At 41.9% G+C, this 27729-nt stretch overlaps 1 protein-coding gene across 3 annotated transcripts in view; it reads left to right on the top strand.

Annotated features, from left to right (window-relative positions):
- Positions 1–11045: 11045 nt before the first annotated feature.
- The window catches only part of LOC306835481 (A-type potassium channel modulatory protein KCNIP2), a 91747-nt gene continuing 75063 nt past the window's right edge, over positions 11046–27729 (top strand). The window contains exon 1 of one of the 3 annotated variants that reach the window (XM_079362040.1): positions 11046–11379. In XM_079362040.1, coding sequence (XP_079218166.1) covers positions 11307–11379 — 73 coding nt within the window. In that variant the 5' untranslated portion in view covers positions 11046–11306. The remainder of the gene's footprint in view (positions 11380–27729) is intronic. The other 2 variants (XM_079362043.1, XM_079362039.1) reach the window with 2 other exon arrangements.

The raw sequence follows: 27729 nt of genomic DNA, 5'->3' as shown, positions 1-27729 counted from the left end.
GACCTCACTGAGGAGGAGGGCTGTCACCAAGATGAGCAGTAAACCAGCTCTTCCTGACTATCATGTGTGGTGAATAAGGCAGAGGCTAATCTTCTCTCCATAGCTGCTAGATGGCCATTTTATGGGTGGCTCTGCTGTTGTGCTCTTGTTCCATCTCCTCTGTTAATCCGCAGGCAGCTCAAGTGGTTGATGAGACGCATCGGCGCTCGTCAGTAAACAAACAAACCAGCACACTGACTGGAACCCGAATCAGCCTTCCTGAGAATAATGCACTCTGCATTTAAATGCCTTTGTGAAATGCTGCTGTTTGTGTGTGTCTGTGTTCGTATATGTGTGCTGTATGCACGAATGTGTGTGCATGCGTACTTTGTGTGCAAAGAAGCAATATCCTCCAGTATGAGTCACAGGGTGGAAATTAAAGCATGGGATGATCCTTTCCTCAATGAGAAAACACTTCATTTTGACAGATCATTAACTAGACATTATCTTTCATTAGGCGCCTCTGCATTACTTATTCAACACCCCTAGGACACACAAACACAGACACACACACACACACACATATACACAGCGAAACCATGACGTGATTGGATACAATGCATTTCAAAAACTGCTCTCAAAAAACATTATCTGTGTCGCTGGATTTGACACTTAGTGGAAAAATGTTCTGACCGTTAATAAAAGTCTCCGTGCAGCTTCTTCAGTTCGACTTATCTAATATTTTATTCACTCAAATCTAATTTCTTCAGAGCCCATTCATCTCACTCATTCTCCACTGCTATCACAGTGCACAGATCACACAGCCACTTTTCAGATGGTCACAGTAATTAGATTGACAACGAGCTTTACAAGAGAAGAGTAGGCAGTGTTGTAAAGTGCATCCTGATAAAAAGAGAGAAGCTCTTAAGAGCACAATGAGAGAGGAAACCATCACTCCATGTAGTGCTAATTCAGTTGCCTGCTGCTGCTGCTTCTGTCTCCCACAATAGAGACAAGTGGAATGAAAAGGAGCCAAAACCACAGCAGTGCTCCTCTCGTTCACCACATTTTTTTCAAAAGTGTGACTTCTGAAGTAAAGTTTGTTCCAGATGCTTACTGACAAACCGAGCAGCATGTCTGGTAAAAAAAAAAAAACAAAAAAAAAAAGAATGAGACATCATTTAATGAACGATGCACTCACACATAGATACAGTCCTCTCCCTTTTTCATTGCATTTTTGTTACAAGATACAAATTGACTGCAAAATTGGGGGGAGGGGGGCGTAGCAGAGAAAACTCCCATGATTTCTCGCTAGCCTCAACGCCATCTTTTGTAATTGTTGCATTGATAGCGAGCTCGTGGTGGCAGAGTGTTTTATAGAATACATAAAAAACGTAAACACTGTGAAACATTTAATAAGTGACAAGCACAGGATGCACAGACACTCTGAAAATTCAAGGTAACCAGAAAACGGAACAACCACAGACGCATGCAGTAGCACACTGAACACCACATGAAGTAAGGTAGGTCCTGATTAGGTGCCCATAATTATGCCGACCTGTAATTATCCAATGAGGGGCGCTCTGCTTTGCCAAAACATGTAAGAAAGAAGTTTGTGTCTTTGAAAATAATATCAATAATAACACTTTTTTTTGCACAATGATGACAAGCCTGTGGTGACAGTAATGGCTCAACACATTCGGGGCAGTTTCCGGCCTGCCAGACTCCATCTATCTGTCTGCGCTGCACATCGGCACTTTTCCTGTTTACTCTCTCCATCATATCCTGCATCTGCCCACCAGCCTCTTCTCTCCATCCATCTCTGGGGCTGCTTTTTTTTCTCCAACTCTATAGCCTGTAAACCTGTGCGCCTGCTTCGCCAAAGCACACCCCAGTGATCTATCAACGGGGGATTTTATGGTCTTTCCCCCCTCACGGATGGCCATTTAGCTGTCCTCACCAAACCCAGGACCATTTGTTATTGTAAGTGTTTGTCCAACACATTTAGGCTGTTTGCACTGACGGCGTGCAGATGAGAAACGAGGACTGTTTATGGAAAGTTATGACGATTCATTAAACTGACAGATCAATGACACATCAGGGATAGGGAAGCGATAATGAGACAGTTGTGAAAGGATATTAAATAGATAACAGATTGAGATAGGGATGTGATGACAGGTTGAGATGTATGGATGTCTGGGAAAAAAGGTCTCTGGACTTAATCCCTGCTCTTCATCTGTGTGTAAATGATATTGGCTTTCATGGGCACATGTGCATCTTAAACTGCATTCTGCGCGCTTGGTTGCTGTCGCTGCTTCAATAAACACGCTCAGGTTGCATTTCCCTGATGGAGTTACACACACACACACACACACACATCTACAAAGCCACAGGAACAAGGGCAGTGGTGTTGCCTCTCAGCGCATTTCTAAGAACCAAATGTTGAACGATCACTTTCAATATCTACTCTTATAGCCCTTTTAATGGTTAATACAGAAGGTATAATCTTTCCAGTCATATATATTAGCATTAAAGTCTGATATGCTGTCTGCACGAATTACCGAATTGAGTCCAATGCAATCTGGTATACAACAAGCAAATCAATGAAAGGTTTGTGGCCTTGGTCCACTTAACATCTGCTTTGTCATCACTTTGTAGGGATGCATGTGTAAATGCACATGTGTAACTATTTATTTTCATGTGTGACTTTTGAACAGGAGGCTCTTTCCCCCCTAAAAAAGTATTTCAGAAGAAGACATACTTTATGAATCCCCAGAGGGAAAGTTATTGGACATGCTACAGTACATACACGTAGACCTGGAATCCATGAATCAACACGCACAAACACTGAGGATGTCACCCAGACGTTCAGTCCTGCAGGGAAACTTAATGCCTGTCAAAGGATGTGACTGCTTTATATTCATTTGGCAGAAAACGTCACTGATTACAACCCACTTTAGACATGTTGCCTTCCCCTTCTTGTCCTAGCATGGACACCAAACTCTAAATTCAAATGGTGAATCAATAAAGAGGAACATTTTAATGTTAAGACCCTCAGAAATCTCACACGACCGGCTTTTATATCAGGGTCAGTTTGCGTAATGAGAAACCTTTTTAAATTCTGCTAAGTAATCGAAAATGAGAACAAATATGGTTGTATAATTTCTTAAACTACAGTTCCTGCTATTAGCAGCCAAAAGAACTGCCTTTAATGGGAATGTTTTAAGCAACTTGAAGCACTTACTCGAGGTCAGAGAGAGAAAAACACGACGAGTTTAACAACCAAAGTACTGTAAACCTGAGAGAAACATGCAGAGCTCTGTCTCCAGTGTCACAGTCCTGGGCTTCGTAAAACAACGTGACTGCGCTCTAAAAACAATGCATTGAACATAATCCAGGCTGCATTTCGCTATCCTCTAAAACAGACTGTATTTGGCCAAAACATCCCACGGTTTATAAACTTAATTTTTAGGAGACAGTGTTGCAAGGCATGATGAAGAGGCAATAACACAACAGCAGTCACTTTTATGTCACAGCGAAAAGCTTTTATAAACTTACTGATATATGGAGGCTTATAAATTATAGCCCACTGAACCCACTTTGAGTTTTATCCTGCCACACTATATCTGAATAAGTTATGTGACACATAGCAGATGGAATATTTGCGTAAACACCAATTTTCTGTTGATTAACCATCACAGAGGGCACCTTCCTGTACGCTCCAGATTAAACCTGTGTGTTTGTCTACCTTTCCATAGAAGCAGCTCGAACTGTCTGGACAGTCAGATCACGTCTGGGACGGACTCCACAAGGACACACGACAGGAATAAAGTAGGTGGCAAGAAGGGGGGCAAAAAAAGAGAGAGAGGAAATGAAGAGTGAAGAACATGAACGAGAGAGCAAAAGAAAGCATGCACTTTATACTCATGAGTAATTCATACAGGGTTTTTTTTATTTTTTATTCTGCATGGTGTTCGTTCCTCCAGGCCAGTAAACATAAAGACATGCAACATTATTCAGCTGCTCTCTATGGGGGGTACAAGACCTAAAACACAAGCTGTATACATTAGAGTGAGGCAGAAAGACGCCCACACTGTCACAAACTCACTACCCACATGACAATCAAGTTTTGGCATGATTCTGCGCCTGTATGCTGCTATGTCTCTGAGGATGACATCCCTCAGGCAAGAGGTGACGTATGCAGCAGCGACCCTGCTGACATCTGTCAGAAACTATCACAGGGTTTTAAATGCTCGCAGAGACAGCAGGCATACCTTGGGGTCGGAGGTTACGTTATCCTCCTTTTCCCGAGACAGCACAAGTAACAAAATAAAATCAATTACTGTCCATAGTGAATGTAGGAAACAAAACAAATCTGACAGACATGGAGAGGGGATCCATTTATGTTTTTCCGAAGGTCACGCAGCCGTCCTGTCCTGACTGTCGTCATCACATATTTACAGCTTAGAGATGGGATGGGGCTTCGGAAACATACAGAGAGTGAGATGAAAGACTCAGAGTACAATGGGGACAGAACAAATGCGGAAAGTCTGTTTGGATTAACGCTGCAGCGAGTTTGATAAAAACAGAATAATCTGAGAGCAGTTGAGATGGGAACAAATAGTTGGAAGGTAAAAGGGAGAAGGGTGGGCTCAAAATCACTCTATGAATGTTTGAACATTGAGATGATACCTTTTTTTTCCGCAGACGTCATTTTTAAAACCATACATGAAAGTTACGGTCTTTAAAGACACTTTGGCCATCAGATTATGGTGACTTCAGGTTTGAATTAAAAGAAATATGTAAAATAGAGGAGAAAATTGTGTGCTCAACTGAGGTAATGTGTTTTCCTAGAACGAGGAACCTGGAGATATGAGCACAACAGGATTGAAATGCACTCAATTGTTGTTGTCCCGTGTGTCATGACTTTACCAAGATTAAGCTCAAAACAATCAAAACCTTTTATGATTGACGCTGACAGAGCATAAAAGTGGATTTTGAATTCTAAGTCTCTGCACAGTGCACATTAAGGGCTATGCAGTAATCATCTGCCTGTCATTGTCTAAGTATAAACTGCAGTATTTTTGTGGGATTACACATTTCTTATATAATCCCACAAAGTATTAACCACTTCAATAGTATTATTTTTTTTTACATTCAATGTTTTAAAAAGGTAGTTCTGAAAACATGTATTTTTGGTTCTCTATTTTTGACCCTCCATCTTCATTGCTATTGCTTGTTTTTCTCCCCGTTTTTGCAACATGAGCAGTGTTGAGAGTAACTTCTCTAGTATTCACAGTATCTCATCTTGTATCACTGTTACAATAACAGAATGTAAAAGCACTTGTTACTCGATGTGAAAAAGCAACTACATAACATTAGTACATGAAGCACAACACTAGTTGTCAGAAAGTCTGCAAACACCGGAGACCCAGAATTGATCATGCTTGGAGGATCGACTCCATCCAAACAGACCAGGAAATCACTGTCAGCTCCCCGATCTGTACGCCAAGATTAAACAGACTGATGGACAGGTGATCTGTTGAGATGCAATTTACGGAGGCAGGGGGTGTTGTGTCTGTTTGTGAGGAAGTTTAAGGCCTGCCTCAGTTCTCGTCTTGGCCTGTTACCAGCTTACGTTTTCAATGTGACAACCGCCGTGGTTGGGGCTTCAAAATTCCTGCTCATTAACCAGAGGATGACGTCAAAAAGACAACGTCCATTTTTTATAAAGTCTAAGGTTCTAGTACATGTACGGCTTTTAAGGAGAATTTTGTAGTCTTCTGTTTATGTGATATTATAATGTATCACTTGATGATTTTCTTGCAGTATTAAATATTTGAGAGGCTCTGTTTTGAGATATAATTATGGACCACGTTTTACGTGTTGTATACTAAGTGAACTTGATATTACATCCGCTATTGTTTATGACTGACAAGAGCATGGATCATTTCTTCTTCTCCTAATGTTCATGTTTTGGTAATTCTGTATGTCTCGATGTCTCACTGGACATCATCAATCAGTCACTCAGGCAGTATTGGCAGTGTGACTGAGGCACAGCTGACAGATCTGAGCTGGAGGTCAATGTGGGCCACAGGGAATAATAAAATGAGGTGTCACTTGAATGTCTGAGGTGCTTTTCAGTAACGCTTAAGGAAAAGTTTTTTTTTTCATAACTTTGGGCAGCTCAAGGCTTCAAAATACCATCAGTTTCCAAGTTAATCCCTTTTTTTCAAACTTTTTTGCTGAGGCGACAAATTGTTCTGGCAGAGAAACTTAACCCTCCTCTCCAATGATCTCACCAACTGCAAATATAGAACATGCAGTTTGAGGGAAGACAACGGATTGAAAAAAAAAAAAAAAAAAATCAGCATTGCTTTTATTTGCAGAGCAGATTTTAAATTATTTGATTCTGGTTGGCATCACAGCGGCTATGATTTATGTACGCACCTCAGTTTGGGAATCCCAGAGTTTTGTGCCATTAATATTCAGCATACAGTTTGGCTCAAGAGAGAGCTGCCAAGGACAGGGGACTCACCTTGGGGTTGCAGTGAGAGCCAGGCGGTGCATCTCAATAGTTTGATGACTTTTCCTCCCCCTCCATTCTTCTTCTCCTCGATTTCTTCAACTCTGGGCTTTGATCGGTCCTTTGCAGACGCCAACAAAGTAACCTGTGTTGGGGTGAATAATGTTGTTAAAAGGAACTGGGGAATGGTGGGTAGACTGGGATTAAACAGCTAATTCAACCATGGTATTAAGATTTCCTACTTAAAATGGTGCATGCACACTTCCAAGTTTATTTTAAGTTATGAAATAAAAAAAAAAGCTAACTTTAACTTGCAAAATGTTTTGTCCAGAGAGATGATTTCTGTCATGTCAATGCTTAGACGGATCATGGACTCAAACTGTCAAAAAATAAGAACACAAAGATTTAATGCGACATCTTAATCAATGAGAAATAAACAAACACAGACACCAATCTGTGGGAATTAATTTAAAGCATCAGAACCATGAAAAGACCCTTCTTGTGTCCTTAATATATTCCGCTTTTAAAAATATGGATGCAAACAACATCTCCCTAACCAAACAACAGCAGACCTCCGTAGCCGGCTGGCATCATGCCCGGTATCTGCTGCTCTGTTGTAGGATACAACAAGGTTGTCTCAGGGTCACTGCACATCAACCAAGTGTGTATGTCCACGTCTTGGTTTGTCTATAAGTCCCGACCTCATGACTAACCGTCTCACACAGCCTCCTCAACAATGACTCGCAGATTCTCTCTATTTTGGCCCTGACTCACTAAATCCCCTCTAACTCACCATGAATCGATCCCCCTTCTCCCCCTCTATCCGTCATTGTTTCACTCCTCCTCGCCTTCATTAAGAATCCACTGCTTCTTGTCTCTGTTCATTTACCACACACAGAAATCCAATCATTATCCAATTGTCTGTATCTGTGAAATATTTTGTTGGTATTAGATTGCAGAAAAAGCAGCTCTTCTGGTTATTGTGGGCCTTCCTCTGTGCATTTAAAGCACGCAGTGTTCAAATGAGGCTTAGCGGGGGGACGTCCAACTCCTCATAACCGTAAGTCACCTCTCTCCCAATGTTTTTCTTGTGCCTTTTATTCAAACTTTTCAATCAAAGTATGGATGATTTCAGATAAACAAACTCTGTCCGTTTCTATACTTCAAGTAGCATATGAGGCTGCTCTGTTGAATGACCGCTCAGGGTGAACCTATGTGTGGACGCAGCAAATACTCAAACAAATGGGAGGGGTTGGTGATATCCTGCGACTGCTTAACGACTATAGACTGTATCCATGAGTCTGGGACAATTTTTATTCATGAAAAGAAACCGCTTCACTATGTGGTCTGTTCTCCAGTATGTTATTCTCTGTTGAGTGATTTGATATCGTGATGGCGTCGAACTACACGTAGAATCGATATGGGGGCAAAAATGTTAATTATAGCGCCGTATAGCGGACTCTGTAGCTTCGCCCCACACTTATGCGCCGTTCTATTGACACCTTGTGAGGTGAATGTGTGAAAAAAAACAAGTAAAAGAGATTTTTGGAGCGGTCTACCTGGAATTTTCAGGAATTTTCAGGGGTGTATATGTGAAAATAGGTTGTGATGTCAAAAACAGAAAGAAAAAGCCCCACAGCAGTGGGGACCTTTTTTAAAAATACACATTACTCTTGTGTTTTGCCTTTATCGAAATGTAGGGCAGAGAGAATGGGAGATGGCATGCTACCAAACGGCAGCAGCAACTCGCGTGTTGAAAGCTGTGTATATGAAGCACCTCTATTCCGACTGAGCCAAACCAACGTCTTCCAGTACATTCCTTTTGAGATTAGAGCATCAGGATTTTTTGTGTTTAAAAATCCTCTGTATGTAAGAAGTTTGCAAAAACTGAGACACCTGTCTTTACCAACATTTCCCTATTTAATGCTAACGGAATAACCACTCTTAACAGTTAATGTGATCATGCTGCCTGAAGCTACAGACACATATTTTAGCTTGCTAATCACACTGAGTAGGATCAGGCAATGGGAAAATGATTTGTGAAGAGCCAAATCCAGGTAAGTGTCATATAGCATGTAATATCTTGTTACTAAAAAATATTTTATTCGCACAGATGTTTTCCTCTACTCCTCTGGCTTTGCGATTATTTGGCGTTGCCTTTTGTCTCCTACCTGAAAATCATTTGACGCAAATCTATGTGCTTACAAAACCTTCTTTTAAAAAATGCCTGTTGATCTGTGTTAAGTAATTTTCAGGTATTTGACCAAACAGACTTTGTATCAGCCAACGTTATTAATGTTGCTACTAAATGTGTCAGTAACACTTGCAAACAAACCCAGTCATTTTCACCCAGTAGGAGTCTTTATAACCAATCAGACCTTCGTGTCCTTTAGCCTGCCAGTTGAAAAGGCAAACACACACAACAAGCAAATTCTAACTGTTATGTATAATGACCAAAATCAGTTGACAATCAGATGATTGATGGGTGATTCACTCTCGTCACTTGTAGGGATCGGCAGCTGTTGCCAGCTTCACCACATGTCACTTACAATGCATAAAATCAGAAATAATAAAATCTAATCACACCTTTTAACAGCCAAAGTGCTGAATCATGTTTCAAAGAAACTATTCTTTGAAATATCACACTGCTGGAGTTTTTTTAAGGTCAGATTTTGTTCTTTTGTTCTACCTAGCAATGTGCAATAAGGTGCATTTTGCTTAATTCGATCCCTTTCATTACATGTTGCGTGAAATGTTTAGGTATTTTCAACCAAGTAAATGTTACAAGCAGGGACAAAGGCACAGACGTTTCCAACAGTCTTGACATAAACGGGGTCACACTTGGTGAAACACACGAAAGTTACAGAATTACTTTTTGTAAGAAAGAAAAGGAGAGCTGTAATGTTCAGGTTCAGAGCCTGCCTTATGATCCCAGAAGTCTTTAATTTGAAGCATCCAGAGGGCCCTTTGTAATAACCACGACCCCACAGCTGACCCCTGCTCACTGTGGAAGAAGACACAACTAACTTTCAACAACAGCTATATACAAATAAAAATATATTTCTGAAACCTTTTTTTTTAAATGAATTAAGAAAACAACCATTCTTATGTTAGATGCCAAACCACCCACAATGCACTCTTCCTGAACAGTTATCTATGACTGTATGCTCACGTAATGTTAGACAGGTCAGGGGCTACATGCAATGTGCATTTGCATGTAGGCATTACAAGACTGCTACATGACACAAATGCATGCTTCAATGATCATTTCAGTGACAGATATGACACTTAATTCAGCCCCATCTGAAGATAAGGTCTTATGGCCAACCTTGTAGTGGCACGAGTTTCATAGGTTGACTGAAGTATCAGGTTAAATGAGGAGTATAGTGAACAAAGTATATAGGAATCACCAAGCATACCTGAAGCTGCGTTTCAGTTTTAGTTTTCAGCCTTTATTCAGCAGAGATCATGATCGACACTCATCAAGTTGTATCTTGAATGTCCAGCAACAGACTGAAAAACATCCCGATTGTCAGAAATAAACAACTGGATGGATAGAGAGATGTAGAGTCCATTGATGTGAACCCTGGCACAATGTATTAAAAAAAATGGTATCAAAGACAGATTGCTTGACAGATTCTGACCAAATGTCACTGTTAGCAGGCGACTGAGGCGAAAACATGGTGATGGAATGCAGTGAAGACGAAAAAGAGATAGGCACAAGGCTTCCCACAACCAGCAAGTATTTATAGATCAGATATAGTCAGAACCTCTGCCTGGCAGCAGCAGCACTGAGCTCCTTGTTGCTCCTGCTGATGTCTCTGTACGCACCCGACACAGCTCTGACTCAGTGGAGAACATTAGGAGAGGATGTGAGGGTGATATTAATGGCAGAGAGGAATGTGGCTGATGGGTAACTGGGTGAGTGAGGTTTTGCATGAATGGAGGCAGATATTTTGCTGATAACGTGTTGAAAATGAGGGGAGGAAAAAACAGGAATTTTCATCATCCAGCACAGAGGGGACTAATCCAAATAAATAATAAATATTGTTGGAAGATGACAAGCAGTGTTGTGATTCAAATTCAGACAGCAAAGAGATAATTATAAGAATGTGTTAAATTAAACTTCCAACATTTAATTTCTGGACTAAAGTAGATTATCCTCACAGACACAGGCAACGTATTCGAGGCAATCATGGCTTTATGCCACTAGGGGGAACTCCCCACGGGCATATTAAAATTTTTCATAATCAAACCAAATGTATGGAAAATACTTTGGAGCCTACAGGGATATTTTTATCCTTCTGTTTCTATTAATTCAATTAAATATTAAATGGCTTTTATACCAGCATAGGTTAATAAACAACATTTTTTCTGCAGCATCAAAGCCAACATTATTCTCGCTATAGGAAACATAGTACCAAATCAGAGTACATTATTTATTTGCAAACCCATTATTAAAAACATCAAGTTCTAAGTTTCTGTGAGAGTATGCGTGAGTTTCAGTGCGTGCGTGCGCGCGTGCCAGCCCATGTGAGGGAGAGTGGAAACCAAGAAGAAGCGCGCGTGGCTCACTCCGCTCCTGGATGCCGAGAGCGCACACAGAAACAGACCCGGGAAATAACTTACTGTAAATGGCTATCTGTTTGAATTCACGACTTACCTATAATGACTTATTAACGGTGCTCTACCTGTAGCCGTCCCCCGTGAAGGCGAACACCAGCGCTACTCATATTTTTCCACAAACAAAATCAAAAGCAAACATTTTCAGCTGTTCCACATTCCGGCGTACGAGGGGAAAATGAAGGCGAAAAACCGTGACCAAAGCTTGTCTGACTCCAGAGAGCTGGACGGATCCTATGACCAGCTCACCGGTGAGTACACCGGCTGAAACACCGGTTGGATGTTGTGATGTTGCATGCAGAACTAAAAAAAAGATTCATTATGTGCAGCTGGTTATCAGAAATGAGCTCGGTCCACTTAACTTCAAGCTATAACGTTAATGTCGTTATCCAGCCAAAAATACATGAATATGCTTTTTATGTAACCTACATTGTAAGTTTATTTTGTCACACTATCTTAAGTTTTAATATAAGTTTGCAGACTTTAATTTTCACCTCCATTGTAACAACGCGTTCTAGTTTTCTTCCGGTATTGTCTTATATTCCACTAAAGTAGCATTTTTTTTACTTATATATTTCAGGTTTACAAGGGGAAACAGTACAAAAAATAAAAACATAATAATAATGCACATAATGAATCTTAAAGTTGCATGTGATTGCAAAATATGATGCATGATTTTGATAAATGGTTTTCTATCAGTAACAAAATAGATGTGAAGATGCAGACCTGGCTCAGCTTTGGGAGACCACCTTATTGTTGCTATATTGAGTTTTTGTGGATAAGAGCTTCTTGCAGTTTTGAAAGACACCTGTCTGATGTCCAAATAGTGATGCTCAGTGTATTTTGGCTTGAACTGTCTCTTTTTTCAACAGACATCTCTCTGTGAGTTTTATCAGCCGAGGTCTGTAGTTTACAAACGGCTGGTTTTCTCTGCTAAGGGATGCAGACATCAGATTGAGACTTATGTGGCCACTGCCATTTTCAAACTGCTTAACGGTGTGCTTAATTTGGTTGTGATGATTCTCTGTGGTGTGGTTGAAATAAACTCAGCTATAATGCACTTTCCTGTGTGCATTATGAGCATATGATATATCTTTCCTTTATCAGTGCAGATAACACGGTTTTAGGCATAATGAAGCAGTTCATTGAGGTGCATGCCTGCACATACCTGCGCTCTGTCTGTGCTACTTTGTGGGCTCAGCACTCTCTTGAGGTGTTTTCCTGTCACCACAGCCTCCCATTGTCACATTCGAGCTTGCAGCTCCCCCTGCTTATGTGAGCACCATTTGCCTGTTAAGCGCCAGCTGCTTAAACAAAATGCTCTTCTTTATGCCTGAACACTTCTCAGGCCTGCAGAAGGAAAGTGGGCCTGTCCAGGCAGCTGTGTGCCTCAGGCTCGACTGGGACAGTGTAATCTCATTTGCAGTCGTCCACGCATTAGCAGCATCGCTTTGTCACAAATTTAATGCATCCTAAATTAAGAAAAGATTGTCTCAGTAAAATCATGTGTGCTGAGCATGTGGGTATCTGCTGCCAGGGTTTATCAGGGAATATTTTTGTGTGGAGGTATGAGAGCGTGTGGGTGAGTGAAGAAGCAGCAGCTTCACTTTTTTTCATTTTTTTTTTTTTTTTCAAATAGTATGTCGTTGAATGTAAAAATAATTTCTTCTCCTGTATTCCAAAACCTCTATCAGGCGTTGATAAAGGTAGTGTATGTAAAGTCAACCTGCCCACTCTGTGAACTGACCGTCATGCCTGAGCTGGCCCGCATACGCTAAACCCACCACATTGGACTGTGGTACTCTTCATACCACTCATGTAACCTCAACGCCACAACTTAACAGTATCAATATATGAAACTCTAAAGGGGTGTTTGTGGGCATTTGTGTGTGTAGGTGTGTGTGTGGGCGAGTTAAGAAGCAGCTCACTTTTTCAAGAGTCCGTTGTGAAAATTTTGAAAAAACAGAAGTAGAATTTCTTCTGCTGAATTCCTAAACCTCCACGAGGCTTTAACGTAGGTATTGTAAGTCATGTCGACCAACCCACTCAGTGAGCTGAGCGTCATGCTTGGACAAACACGGAGCTTTGCAGAGCTTTGCAGACACTTCACAACACACTCGAGCAGCTTGACTGTCTTTTTCTCCTGCCGGCTTTCCTCCGAGTGTCTTTTCCTTCTTTCAAATCCACTACTTGCTTAGTAATGAATTGCAGATTAATTTGAAATACACACCTGATAATATGATATATTATGCATGGTAATGTGGCAGTGAATTTGGTGAAACTTTCTGTAATGCAAATGTAAAGACTGTCAAAATCCTGAAGCATTATCAGGGTTGGACCATTGCCTCTGTTATTGGGGCGCTCGCCACTAGGCCACCTGCGCCCCAGGAGTGTCACAAATGTTACCTTTCACATCTTTCAAAATGTTACAATCTCCGCTATTGTAATAATCAATATCCAAAAGTATCTACGTTTTCTGAACATGTTGATCATCAGTAATATTTTTAACTAAAAGCTGCAGAGAGGTGAGACTTCCTGTACTGAACAGTTTGCTCGGGAATTTCCATTTTGGGGGATTAAAAAGAAGACCTTTCTTGAATTTGGATGCCTATGACTTTTATTTTTGTGGCCATGATATCGATACTGGTGTCCTTAATCTTTAAATTTGACTATTATTGAACCAAAGTTATCGTAAATGGTATCGTGACAACCATACATCACCTCTTTCTTCTCCTTTTGTGTCTCCTCCACTATTACAGTCCAGTTTCTCATTACTGCCCCTGTTTGTAACTCTCTGCTGGCAGTCAAATGGTTTCATCAAAAGTTGAGTAAGGGAAGAGAAAGGAGGGGACAGGAGAGGGTCCAAGCCACTCAGTGTGGCGGAGCAATTTACTCCTTGCATAGTTTTTAATGACTTCCTGAAAGCTGCGAGTCGCGCTGTTAATTCATAATTTTAAAGACGTTGTCAACTTGAAAACATACTCAGCCCTCATAGTTATGGCGTGGTTATTGAGGCCGGCTCCTAGCAATAAAGGTCAGCGTATTTAGGATGGGATGCCGTTAAGAAATAATGCTTCTACTCTGTTTATGATTTTTTTAATAATGGACCAAGGCAGCTGACCGCAAAGTATCCTGTTATAAACTCTGTGTGTGTGTGTGTGGGGGGGGGGATAAAAAAAGGAATATTCAGCACAATCAAAATTAAAATGAAAGAATACGCCTGAAGTGAGATTTTGACTTGTAAAAAAAGAATTCTTAAGAGGGGTTTTGTGTGGGAAGGGCAGCTACAGGTGAGTCATTCTTCTTGCTAACAACAACCTGTGTGTGCAGGTGAGAGAGAGAGAGAGAGAGAGAGAGAGAGAGAGAAAGAGTGTGAGTGTGACCTGTGTTGCTTAAAGGTAGTGTGGGTGGTCTCCAATCACAACACCACTGAAAAGTAACCCTCTAGAAATAACTCTCTCTCTCTCCGGCTGCTTCATTGAGTTAAAGTGCACCTTCTGTGTGTGTGTGTGTGTGTGTTTGCGTGTGTGTGTGTGTGTGTGTGTGCGTACGTTTGGTCGCCTGGCATTCCCTGTTGTGTTTTAGAGCAGCAGCTGAGAGACGAGAGGTAATTATAGAAGCGTGGTGCAGTAATCTCCACTTCCACCTCACAAGTCACACTCAAGAGGATTCAGATCACCTACTCTCTCTCTCTCTCTCTCACACACACACACACACACACACACACACACACACACACACACACACACACACACACACACACACACACACACAGAAAATGGTTCCTCTTATGAATATTCAGCTATTATCTCCAGCCTGTCATAATAATCCCTTCCCCTCACTTGGGGTCCAAAATGTTATCAGGCCAAATCATTGATATCGTTGCACAGCCAGTCTGCCAATAATCTTTTGTTATGTTTGAGCCTTCTCGGCTCAAAGTGAAGAAAGGAGCCTATAAATGATGTAAAAGCCTCCCATAATCATAGAAATAAATAAATAAATCATAGATCAATCCCAGATAGCAGATCCTTAATTGAGCCTGTCAGAGGAGTTAAGCTGGAGTCACCTTCATGGCATGACAGTTTGAACTGTAGAACTGTATGGTTGCTGCCATTGGCAATCATTAAAAGTGATGATGTAATGTGTCATGTGATGTGCGGGGACATGCGTGACACAAGTTGCCTCATCAGGGATCCTCTCTGGGATTCAACGTTTCTCCTTGAGCTGCAGGAACTGCTGATGTGAAATGACTGGTTTCCTTCATGGAGGAACGCTTGGAGTGGTCCACTTAGGCTTGTCTGTCACACCAGTGGCATCATTGAGAGAGGGAGAAGGTGAGAAGAAAGGAAGGAAGGAAAGATGCAAAGGAAGGAAAGATGCAAAGGAAGGACAGATGCAGGGTAAAGCGGATGAAAAGAGAATCAAGGTTATATTGGGCTGATTTTTCTCCTCAGATGGAAGTAAGTAAAGTCCCAATTTTATAGTTGTCTTAAAGATTTTCATGTACAGTATTGTGGGGTAAAGATGGATGTAAACTTCCCTGATCTGATTTTTAAATCACAAATATGAAGCATGTTCAGTCAAAATGCTGTTGTGTGGGAGGAACCATGAGACTACACTCTGTGGATGGTCACGTGGAAGGAGAAGGTTGCAAACTGGGAATCAAGCTGAGTAAGACGGAAGAACAAGAAGAACACAAAACAGTGAAAAATCTTTCCTCGCCAACTCCTGCATATCCACGATGTGTGTTTAAAAATGCATTTGCATTTTGTAATATTTCAAGTTTTGAGAGTGACTTTGTGAATGGAGTCTGTTACCCAGTACAAATACATGGAGTTAGGAAGAGTGGATTTATCATGTTTGTTTGACTAAAACTGGACTTTCAAAAAATGTAGTATTGTTGAAATCACATGGAATTTCTTGGATTTGAACAAACACATCTAGATTATGCTGGAATTTATTCTCATCAATCTAACCAAAAATGGTCTCTGTGCTCTGTGCATGCTCCAGGATGGAAAGTCGAACAGCATGAATATAAAGCCTATTAAAAGTCACACTGTTGTATGTTCAGATATCACTGTAAGCTATAGAGCCCCTTTTTGGCAAATGAACATATTTTCAAGCTTTTTATACCTTTTATTAGAGAAGGGACAGTAGAGTCTGAAATCTCAAAGTAAGAGAGAGTGGAGAATGACTTGTCACAAAGATGCCACAGGTTGGCTTTACACTCGGGCTGCTTTGAAGGCTTTAGACTCCATACATGGAGAAGGTGAACTAAACACTAGACCACCAGCTCCCCAGTTAACATTTTAAAAATCTTTAGTTTATTGCAGACAGTGTTTTATTTGCACGTCACAAATACCAGCTCTGCTCTTTGGAAGTCTGTAGGCGTTATTTCCCTTGTTGCAGAAGCTTGAGCCCCAAATGCCATCTCCCATCCATCAGTGTGGTCCTTTTAATAATATGGAAGCTGCCCACCTGGGACCTGAGTTCTTTTTGACATTCAAATGCATGCCTCCTCAGGTAAAGTGGATTGGATGTTTGCCTGTGGAAAAGAAGAACTTTTAATAATTGCCCATCCATCCTTCTCTCTCTCTCTCTCTGTCTAACGTCCCCGCTTTATTTCTAAATAATCTGACTGACAGTCCCCACTTAAGCTGCACTCCCGTTCTCTCTTTCTCTCCAACTCTATCACACTCCTCCCCCTCACTCTGTCTCCACTCTCACAAATCAGTTTATATAATAATATCATATATATTTTTTTCTGTAACAGAGTGTCTGCTGTGTCCTGATTCATCCCGCCTCTGCCTCCATGTGCTCCTCTTTATCTTCTCCACCTACCACCTTATTCTCGTTTTCCAGTGGCCCACCCTGAACCCCCCCTCCTCTTCCTCCATCCTTCGTCTCTTTCCTCCTTCCTTTGACTCTCAGGCTGCTCGGAGACCGTAGTTCAATAGGCCTGGACGCCTGAGTCAATCCTAACGAGTTTTAATCGCTGACCGAATCTAGCGAGGGCCGGCCGATCGTTAATTAAAATAAGCCCCGCTCACCTCTCCCTTGGTACTCTCACCCTCCCGCTCCCCTCCCTCTCCCCTCTTCTCTGTAAACACATTTCATTTAGAAATGCCCGCAGGGACGAGGGGAAGGAGGACAAAGACGGGAAGATTGGAAGGCGGAGCACAATTTGGCTCTATAAAGTCGATGAACTTGAGATTGAAGATGAAGAAATTAGAAGGCAATGCAGATGAGAAATGTAAAAATACATTTGATTCTGTGTTTAAAACAAAGAGTCAGATGTGATCAGCTGTTTCCTTGTCAGAGATGATTATCAGTGATTGAATGATTGACAGCAAGTGTCTCGCAGTTTGACAGAGCTTCATCTCATTCTTTGTTCCCCCTCTCTTGCTTGGATGTACTGTCACTCACAGCATCTGATCTGCATTAGAGGATGACTTTCTGTCCATTAGCTCAGCCTGTCTCCATTTTTCTGATTGGACCTCATCAGTATGAGGAGGAGCAGACGGTGCTCTTGAGATTCCCTCGTCATTTACTGGTCACCAGCTTGAACAGCGGCGATCACAGTTGGCGTGTTGTGTTTGTCTGTGCGTGTGAAGCTGTAAACATGTGTAGAGGATGTCTGAAGGGCACGTTCGTCTGGCTGAGAGTTGTGAGGCATGGGATTTCTGAAGGCGTGAACACCGCCACCTTCCCCTCTTCTCATCTAACACAGGGCACAAGGGCTACACCTGGCTTTGAATCTGTGAGTCTCATAAATATATGAGGATTCAATAAGAGGCCTTTACTTGCATTTTTTTTTCTTCAAACACACACAGGACAGTCATTGACAGTCAGCACTTACTATTAAAACGTCTCCGAAAGTAAATGGTAAAAGGACTTCAGCTTTTCTAGCCTGCCGACTACTCAGGTATCTAATCCTATCAGCATTAGTTTATCCCATTCATACACCGCCGATAAAGCAGGGGGAACAACTTTTGGTAAAGTGTTTATCCAAAAGAAAACATGATTAAACCTGATTGGTGGTCGAAGAGGCTTCGGTAACTGGTGAGGGTTGTGTGTGAAAATTGGAGCTTTACCGGAGAGGCTGATTTATGTATGATTAGAAATATTATCTTTACGTTCCTCCTGTGCCATGGGAGAAAAAGAAGAGACGGCACAACAAGCAGGTCGACAGGTGACAGGAGTTTAGATGCGAGACAGCCCACTGAGTACATTTACTCCGCTCACTGAAGGATCTTCAGCAACATCCTCAGTGTGAGTGATGGCACAGCAGACAGAGGGAAGGAGGGAGATGGAGGTGATTAGAGGAAGCCCGGGGTTTACTCTCGTCAAAAGCAAACTGTGATGCGCTCACACACATTCAGGCATAAACACTGAAACACTCACGCAAAGGGTTCTGGCCTGAGGGATTGCAGCTCACGAAAACACTGCCGTTGGTCTTCAAATCAATCAGTTAGTTGTGACAGAACTTTGGACATGATGTGGTCAATAACAACCGAGCATGTGCGTTCACGCTGACACACTTGAGGATGGACACTGGACAGAGCCTGGTCAATATCTGCCAGTTAGCCCACCAGTCAGAATAAACAATGCAACTATAAAGGAACAAAACTTCTTTTACTGGAGGGGCCTTTGAAAGTCCGTCTCCGTGCTGGAAATGCAGTCTCACCCTAACGACAGAGTGAGAGCAGGAGCTGAGGTGGGTTTTAATCCTCCTGACAAACTGCTACAGCATGTCCGCTCGTTATCAGCACCCTGCAGTGAATAACACTGCCAATAACACATCCTTCATAAAATCAAAACTGATCAGTTGTCAAAACATTCACCGTCTGCACAGTCTGCCGATCGAGACATGAGCTAGTCAGACCCATTTTGTGTTTTGTAATTTCTGCAGTAAAAAACAGGCCTCAAGCAGATACTTGACAAACTGCAGAATTTTGCACTTTGACAACGGCTTCGTTTTTCAACAGTGGAGCTCACTGTGTTTGACTGAAGCTCGGTCAAGGTTTAGTGGAGGAGGAGTTAGAAGGTCTCAATGACAAGTAGTTTTTTTACTTTTCAGAGATTTTATACAATTTTTTTCTAAATTTGAATTGTAATTTTTACTAAATTCTCCTCAACATCAGTTTTTTTTCTTTAATTTAGAAGCTCAAAAACCTGGTCAGGGATTGCAGGTTTGGAGTTGGATAACATAAAGTGATCTGGTTGTGATAGCAGAATGAAACTCTGACAGGCACTGTGTTGAGGTCCTGCTGTGTGTGAGGGTTCATGTACGTGGAGATCACACCGGTCCAGTGCTACGGTTGCACGCCGCATACTTGGTTTGAAGCTGGAGGAATTACTCGGCACCACATGTCAAAATAAACCAAACCGTTACACTGACAGTGAAGTCAGACAAGGGGAACAGGACCACAGGATTTCTACCTTTTTAAAATAAAAGAGAGTATGTTACCTGATATCAAGGCAATCCTTTAAATCAAGTCAGAACATGACTTCTTTTCTCTTGTATCAAAGGGAAGTGAATTTCCATCAAACACAGTGTGCCTTGTTCATTGGTGCTGCAGTTTGAGTGGAAGTTTTAAAAGTTGTACCAGACGAAAGATGCCAATTCAATTTGAATTTTGAAGAACCTTAATATGTCTATTCTCGTTGCATTGTATGCTGATTTCATGTTGGCAGAGAGAAGATGTTTTTAAACCAGCTGCGTTTGCAACACGTCTCTCACACACAATGTGTTATTGTCCTGCATCATTAGCTCACTGGCATGCCCTTGCTCCGGCCCCAAAATGGCTGCTTTCACCACTGCTCCTCTGTCAGCCTGGGGCCAGGTTGTCAGAGGGTTCACTTCCCTGACAGCCAGGTCTTTATCTTTCCCCGTAGAGAGATGCTGAAGTCAGCCAAATCCTGAACCAGCTAAATATGCACAGCGTGACAATGTAGAGGGAAAAGGGACCGTTTGCATTTTGGAGCCTACGTTACGGTTCAAGGTATTACAATTGTGTGAGAGCAGGTTATGGAGAAACGCTGAAACGCTGAGCTGGGAGTTTTGTGTTCAGCTTTATGGAGTTGTGTTTCTGCATCCTGGCTGTTGAACCAGCCTGTACTTATTCCTCTCGGGCTGCGACGCCAAACGACACACTTGTTAATTCTAGATACACACTCTTTGGTGGTCGAACAACATATTTGTGCAGTTGGAAATCCATTTGCTTTCTTCATCTCCATTGCACACTGCTCACTTTTGGTGTTTGCTTGTTGGCTGTGAGGCTTGAAAATCCTATTCAGCTCCACGCCATCTCCCTCTGGCACCCATTACTCACACAGCAACCTGACGTTCCGTGAGTGCTTCTCCCCAGCCACCCTGGCCTGGCACCAGAGTTTCATAAGAGTTAATGGAGTCCACTAATCAACAGGCACACACACATATAAACACACACACACACACAGTCAGAGCCATACACAAAGTCACACACAGGCAGGTTTGATTGATTGGAGGCGTGACAGCCCTGACAGCAATGGGGTCGTTAGTGACCTGGAGCAGCGCTGTGGCCGCTGATATTAGCATCAGAGGTGGAGCCGGACCCAGTGTTGGATAAAGAGTGAGGAGATGGGGAGCGTGTTTAGAGAGAGAGAGAGAGAGAGAGAGAGAGAGGAGGGGCAGTGGTGAGGGTAAAGAATGAAGAAACAGGGAAAACAAGAAGAAGTTAAGTCATCCAAATGTACTGTAATATTTATTAATTGTTAATATCTGTACTGTAAGATTTGACATTTGAGACAAAGTTATCTTTTCTACTCAACATTTAGATGCTCTGAGATCTGACAGTCTATTCCGGCAGATTGGGGCTCAGTTATGTTTCACACGTAATTACGAAAAATGGAGGCAGGTGTAGCCTGAATGTTTTTACCTGCATGATACGAAAACTCACCTTGGAACTGGCATCGGCTAATTCTCAGTTTCTCTCGCATTAAATATCAACCCTGAGGTGGTAAAGAATGAAGTTTGAATTCAAGAAACGCTTAAAATAAAAGGCCCGCTTGAAATGCTTTCTCTTGACTTTCAATGTATTTCTAAAATTAACATTACGATGCACGACCAAGCGTGATATTGAGCTGATACATTCACGGCTCACTCTCCAGCAACAGCCTAAACTAATATTTCACATTTATGTTCAATTATAAAAGCCAGAATCCAAAGTGTACTTGACCAAAGTCATAGCAAGCATCTGTCCGAAGGATATCATTTCAGTCACCATAACTTTTTTTTTTTTTTTTTTTTTTTTTTAATAACCTCAAGATGTTTGCGTATAATGAGACTGATTTTAAAGACGCCGCACGCACGTTCTGATTCGTGCACTCACAGAAAGTCATTAAGCAGGGTAACGATTATTAATGAGTCTGCTATGAATTCATTCTATGAAATATGAGCCTGTTGTTTGCTGTCTGCGTGTTCATGAATAAGAGGGGCTCTGCTGGATTTTGTCATAAAAGGAGACATTACTGACGGTGTAACGGCACCGCTGAGTCAGTGAGCAGGATGAGCGCCACTTAATTAAAGTTTCATTTTTATGTGCACTAAAATACCTGGAAGATCTCACAGTGCTTTATCGTGTTTAATTTTCGGTGGTGAGCACCTGTGTTTGAGAGTATCTGAAGTTTCTTTGTCTTAAACATTTTTCTTACGTTCTTCTTGGCTGCTTCCTCCTCACCTGCCTCTCTAATTACTCGTTCATCCCTGTTATTATACGCTGTCATTGTGGAGTATTTATAGACTTTACTGTCAAGGGGAGTCACTCAAAGATTCTTAAATATGATTTGGTGCAGGGAGAGTTATAAAACTATATCCTTAAGTCATGTACAAGTTAAATTTGTGTGGGTGTGTGCCCTGTGCCGGAAGTTATATTTAGAGGTCAGGTCCTCCGAGCAGCACAGGAAACTATCTCTGCTGTTGTAGAAACTTTAGTGAATGTCCTCAGGGAGGGTTTGTGTGTGTTCAGGAGAGTGTACAGTACACTCTCATTGATATTCCCGAGAAGATCTTGACATTAGGGAATCATTAGAGTCTGACAGGAGAGAGTCAGAGGTCCATTGTAGATTCTTCACCTTCTCTTTTCACACTTGTTTCAAGTTTTTCTCCTCTGCAAGCCGAACTGTTATGAATGAAAAAGGATCAGTAATGATGTTTTCCTCTTCTCCTCCCCTCTCTTCTCCTCTCCTCCCCTCTCTTCTTCTCTCCTCTCCTCTCTTCTTCTCTCCTCCCCTCTCTTCTCCTCTCCTCCCCTCTCCTCCCCTCTCCTCTCCTCAGGGTGGAGAAGGTGATTAAAGTAGATGTTGAATTAATAGTTTAAGCTCCTGCTCCCATGTCTGGGTGGGGGCAAGTTGTGAGTGCACTGGGAACTATAGTGTGTGTGTGTGTGTGTGTGTGTGTGTGTGTGTGTGTGTGTGTGTGTGTGTGTGTGTGTGTGTGTGTGTGTGTGTGTGTGTGTGTGTGTGTGTGTGTGTGTGTGTGTGTGTGTGTGTGTGTGTGTGTGTGTGTGTGTGTGTGTGTGTGTGTGTGTGTGTGTGTGTGTGTGTGTGTGTGTGTGTGTGTGTGTGTGGAGGTTGTTTGTCACTGAGGGAGATTTATTCATATTAGCCGTTCTCTTCAATGCAGGCGGCGGGGTGAACTCGGATTAAGGTCATCCAGTGAAGAGCAGAACAGACGCCTTTCTGCCAGTCAGCCGTTATCTGCCAGAGAAGTGTCAGATAACAGAAGAGAAAATAAAGACTTAAGATAAATAATGGAAGAAAAAAACATTGTGCATTGTGCTATGAAGTGACGTATGGAGAACGGACAGGCCATCAGGGGGATTTCCAGACTGAATCATCACTAATTCAATGGCTATGAATTTATTATCATTCCATGTATGAATTTTTAACATTATTTCATTCTGTTTGTGTGAGCAATCTGCAAAAAATACTCACTGACTGTCATTTAAAAATGACATGATGATGTTCACTGATTAGGTTGAATGTTCTCAATCAGGTTTTCAAATTTCTCTTTAATAATTCAGTCCATCTCAATCGAAGCATCAATCTCTGCTGACACTTTTGGGAATTGTTGCAGCTGTGTGCAATTTCTGTGCATCATCAAGTTGTGTGTGGATCTAATGTATTGGCCGGAATGCTGTTTTTGTTGATTACACATTTTAATGTGTCATGTAGCGTTCAGTTTGTAAGGGCTTGAATTCTTAGCCTTGAACGCTCGCGGCCCACCCTCAGAGAAAAGTGTGCCGTTTACATGCACTCACTTACAAAGGCTGGAATGAGAGTGAGCACAAACGATGCAAGCGGGTTTATTTCATAAATGTTTATTCAATGTCAGTTGATTTCATTTTAAAGGAGCTAAAACCTTCTAGTGTCCACAAACACAAACGAACCACAAACGTCCTGAGCGCTGAAATAGCTGAAACACCAGCTCAATGTCACGGCTCTCCCACTGACCAATCAAAATCAAAGAGGGACGAACGAGTAACAACAAAGTTGATCTGATATCAACTTTGTCAACAATGGCAGACGAGGCCCTTGACTGGTCTTTTAAGAGTTCTGATCCTGCTTGCTGCTTTATTGCGCTCATATATTTACACAATGTACAGTTTAGCTGCAGGGCTTTCAGCAAACTCCAGAATGAACCCAGCCACAGCAGGATATTAACGAAGTAAAGAGGTCCATAAAGTTTGCTTCGATTGGGTGGATGATGGGTCACGCAACAGTAAGAGGCTCTTTGAGAAACATGTCAAACTGAAAGTGTGAAATTAATATAATTAGGCCTCATGATGGAACCTCGTTAGTAACATGAAAATTGGCTACCACATTTATTGAGCTCTTGTATCGATGCACAAATTCACATCTTGCCCAACTCAGGGTGCAGATGTTTATTTTGAGCATGACCGCTTCGTAACACAAGAGCTAAAAACTCGTCTCAACCTTCATCTGAGCTGTTAAATCAGAGACCAACCAAACTTTCTCTGGGAAAGCTGCTGACCTGCCTGCACAGCTTCATGAGTCAGCCTGTAAACAGAACTTCAAATGTCACTTTAGTCTTCTTAGACGCTTCTACTCTGCAGCTGATTAAAAACAAGTTTGACGTCCCAAACGCCCCTCCAGCTGACTGAGACCTACATGAACATTTAGTGAAGTTTCCCCATAGATGTTTCAATAATTAAAAAGGTACACTTTGAAATGCATTTTATTACATGTGTTTACTCTTCTATCTGTGGAAAGGACTACATGTACTCAGTTGGACTTTTACTGATGATCTTAATCTTCAAATAAAAACAGAAAATATGCTTCAGTAGCTTTTGCAGAGAATCACAGTTTGTTCAATTTTACCAAACAGCTCTTTTTCCTAGAAACTGGGCTTTTGCGACTTAATACACAACTTCTGATAATGAATGTCATGTCTGCTGAGTAACCTCATCTCATGTGTTGATGGAGCAGAACACTCAGGTAAATAACTGGAGACAGACAAACCCTGGCTTATCTTTCCCATTTTAATTACATTTTATAATGGAAATCTCTCATTCCTGAGCACATGACAAAACATTGTTGAGGTTTGTGTGTAGCAGAACAAAGATTCATGGTTAATTAGTGTGTGTGTGTGTGTGTGTGTGTGTGTGTAGAAAGGGAAAGATAGAGTTTGTTAGATGTAACCTCTGGAGGCCCACTCAGTTGTCCTTCTCTGTGATAAAGATTATAGGAAAAAAGAGTCGTCTGGCTTCAGATCCGTTTTTCTCTGAACCTACCCCAATTTCATCAAAGACACACACACACACACACACACACACACACACACACACACACACACACACACACACACACACACACAAAAAAACCTAACATGCAGTTAAATATACAAAGGAAGAGCTGCCAAGCAAAAAACACACACAGACTCTCGGAACCGCAACTTAATTCACTCAGAAAGGACCCATAGGTCAATTCTGTGAGGAAAATGAAATAACTTCAGAGTTGGCAGGAGCAGATATCATCTGGTCTCATATCTTCTGTTTTTATTATTTAACAGGCTTTCCCGAGCAGTGAAACCAAATCAAAGTTTTATGGACTGATGCAGCATCCATTTAGTGAGTTGTAAAGGTTCCAGCTGTCAGTCAAGAGCTGCCCACACACACCTACACACACACACACACACACACACAGAGACACACACACACACACACACACACACACACACACACACACACACACACACACACACACACACACACACACACACCATAGAGGTGGCTCCTGATGTCTGTTGATGTGTTGATTCAGGACTATAATACTACAGCTGCTCTCCTGTCAGCAGCTCCCAGCAACCAGAAAAGAGCCTCTGTCACCACTGGTGGGGTGTGTGTGTGTGTGTGTGTGTGTATGTGTGTGTGTGTGTGTGTGTGTGTGTGTGTGGGGGGGGGGGGGTATTACATGACATTAGCTCAGTTGGATTTTTTGTATGTATTGACACACAAAATAAAAACACACGTCTGATGTCATCCTGTGTAACACATCAAGACTCACTGCACATCACAGACACTTGTTGACATTGACCAGCCTGCTGTCATCAAACTGATGATGCAATCTGGTCAAGTCAGCTTGCAGTTCCAAGACTCGGTGAACAGGACAACCATTCCTCCACTAGTCTGCTGATAACATGTCTGCTGTTGAAATATGTTTCTGCATCTCAACCACTGTCAAAATCCTACTGCTGAGTTATGAATACTGCTACATGTTGCTTTGTAAACAAATATTTGTAATCAATCAATCCATATTTGCATAGTGCCAATTCATAACAAATATTAAAAGCAGGTAGAAGACCTCACACATTGTTATGATTTATCCTTTGTGTTCCTTGCGTTCCTGTAGTCTGCACTTCCACTGAGCTGGATGTTGGAGCAGGCTGTGCATGAATGAGGATGGCGATGGTTGTGGGTACGACGCTGTGCTTGGTTGTGGCTGGGCGTCAGGGGTGTTGAGTGGTAGTGATGCCCGATCCCCTCGCTGATGCTCGTGACAATCAACCATCAGTGGTTCCCCTTCCCCCGCAGTGCAGCGCAGAGCAACACTTTCTGCATGCAGCGAGTAGACCTGACATTTCACATGGATATATTTGACAAAGCCCAGGCATAAATCTGGCTGTTTCTTCAAAGATAAACAGTCTCAGCTAGATTACATCACAGCTCTTCAATAAAACTTAATGTTGCACTGTTCCGTCTGTGCTGACCTCTGCTGCGTGAACAGCACATTTGTTTAAGACAAACATTCTGTTTGACAGAACAGCGAACAGGGACCAGAAGAGCCAACAGTACACACATTCTTTACTCAATTCATGCGCAGATGGGGGGGGGGGGGGGGGGGGGCGGAGGGGTCTGGCAAAATATTTGTGCGTTGTTTCTTTGTATGGATGATGATGTGTGCATTTGTTGTTCAGGTTGTTTTGGAGACTTTGAGATAATTGGATGAAACTGTGAAACTCATCCATTAGAAGTAGCAGCTAATACAGCTGTTGAATGAAAGCGGTATGCGGTGAATTCAAGTATTATGAGGAACTGTGTGACAAGGTTGCGCAGGATGCAAATCTCTTTTCCTGCTTTGGATCTTGAGGGAATATTTTTTTATAAAATCTAAGATGGCTTACGTAAGGTGTAAGAACATCGCTGTGTGAGGCCTCTAACAGCCGCAGCACAGTGACAGCATGTATTTACCTGCATGTGCGAGTGTTGTGGACGTGTGTTTGTTCCCTGGAGTTGCTGAGAGACTGTCACACCTGTAGGGAAACTGTGTGCTTCCTGATCCTCAGCTTTCCTCCTCCTGCTTTCCTTTGAGTTTGAAAGGAGACAGTAACAGAGGAAAACACACACACACACACACACACACACACACACACACACACACACACACACACACACACACAGGAAAGCCTTCCACAGACAGTGTGTGTAAGTGTGTGGTTATGCCTTTAACAGATACACAGAGAGAAAAAACAGACAGGTGTGTGTTCGTCTTTGCCAGACCCACTTTGCTTTACAGCAGCAGAGATGAATTGTTCCTCTGTGTCTCTGTTTTTTTTACCAGCTCCTTAAACAATCCTCTGCACTGCTCTGCTCTCAGCTTCGAGTTAGACATGAGGACTCAAACAATAAGCACTGTGCTGCTCTGCTCTAATAATCAATGATTGCGACTATAGTACTATTTAATGGTTCAAACTGTGAAATAAGAAGAGCTGTTACCATCTCAGCTCCCATGTGGATTATTGAGTAAGCATGATGTTGAACTACATATCATCACTTTGTATCATCACTTGTTATGTAAGGGAAAATGTACAGTGAGCAGGTTGTTACAGCCTGAAGAAACCATGAATGAAAGAATTCACTTAGATTTACAATTCAAACTCACGGACTGTTAAAAATAATAGACGAAGCCTGAGTGACATTCTGAAACTCAATATGGATATGTTTTAAAAACAATTCAGCCCATACGTACAGTGTGTGCAATAACCAATCAGACCAATATGTGTTTTTTTGTTTTTTGTTCTTCATAGTAGCAGTAGTTTG

This window comes from Symphodus melops, assembly GCF_947650265.1.
Source record: "Symphodus melops genome assembly, chromosome: 15".
NCBI lineage: Eukaryota > Metazoa > Chordata > Actinopteri > Labriformes > Labridae > Symphodus > Symphodus melops.
Note: the sequence above shows the minus strand (reverse complement) of the source record. Positions and strands in the feature narration are given on the sequence as shown.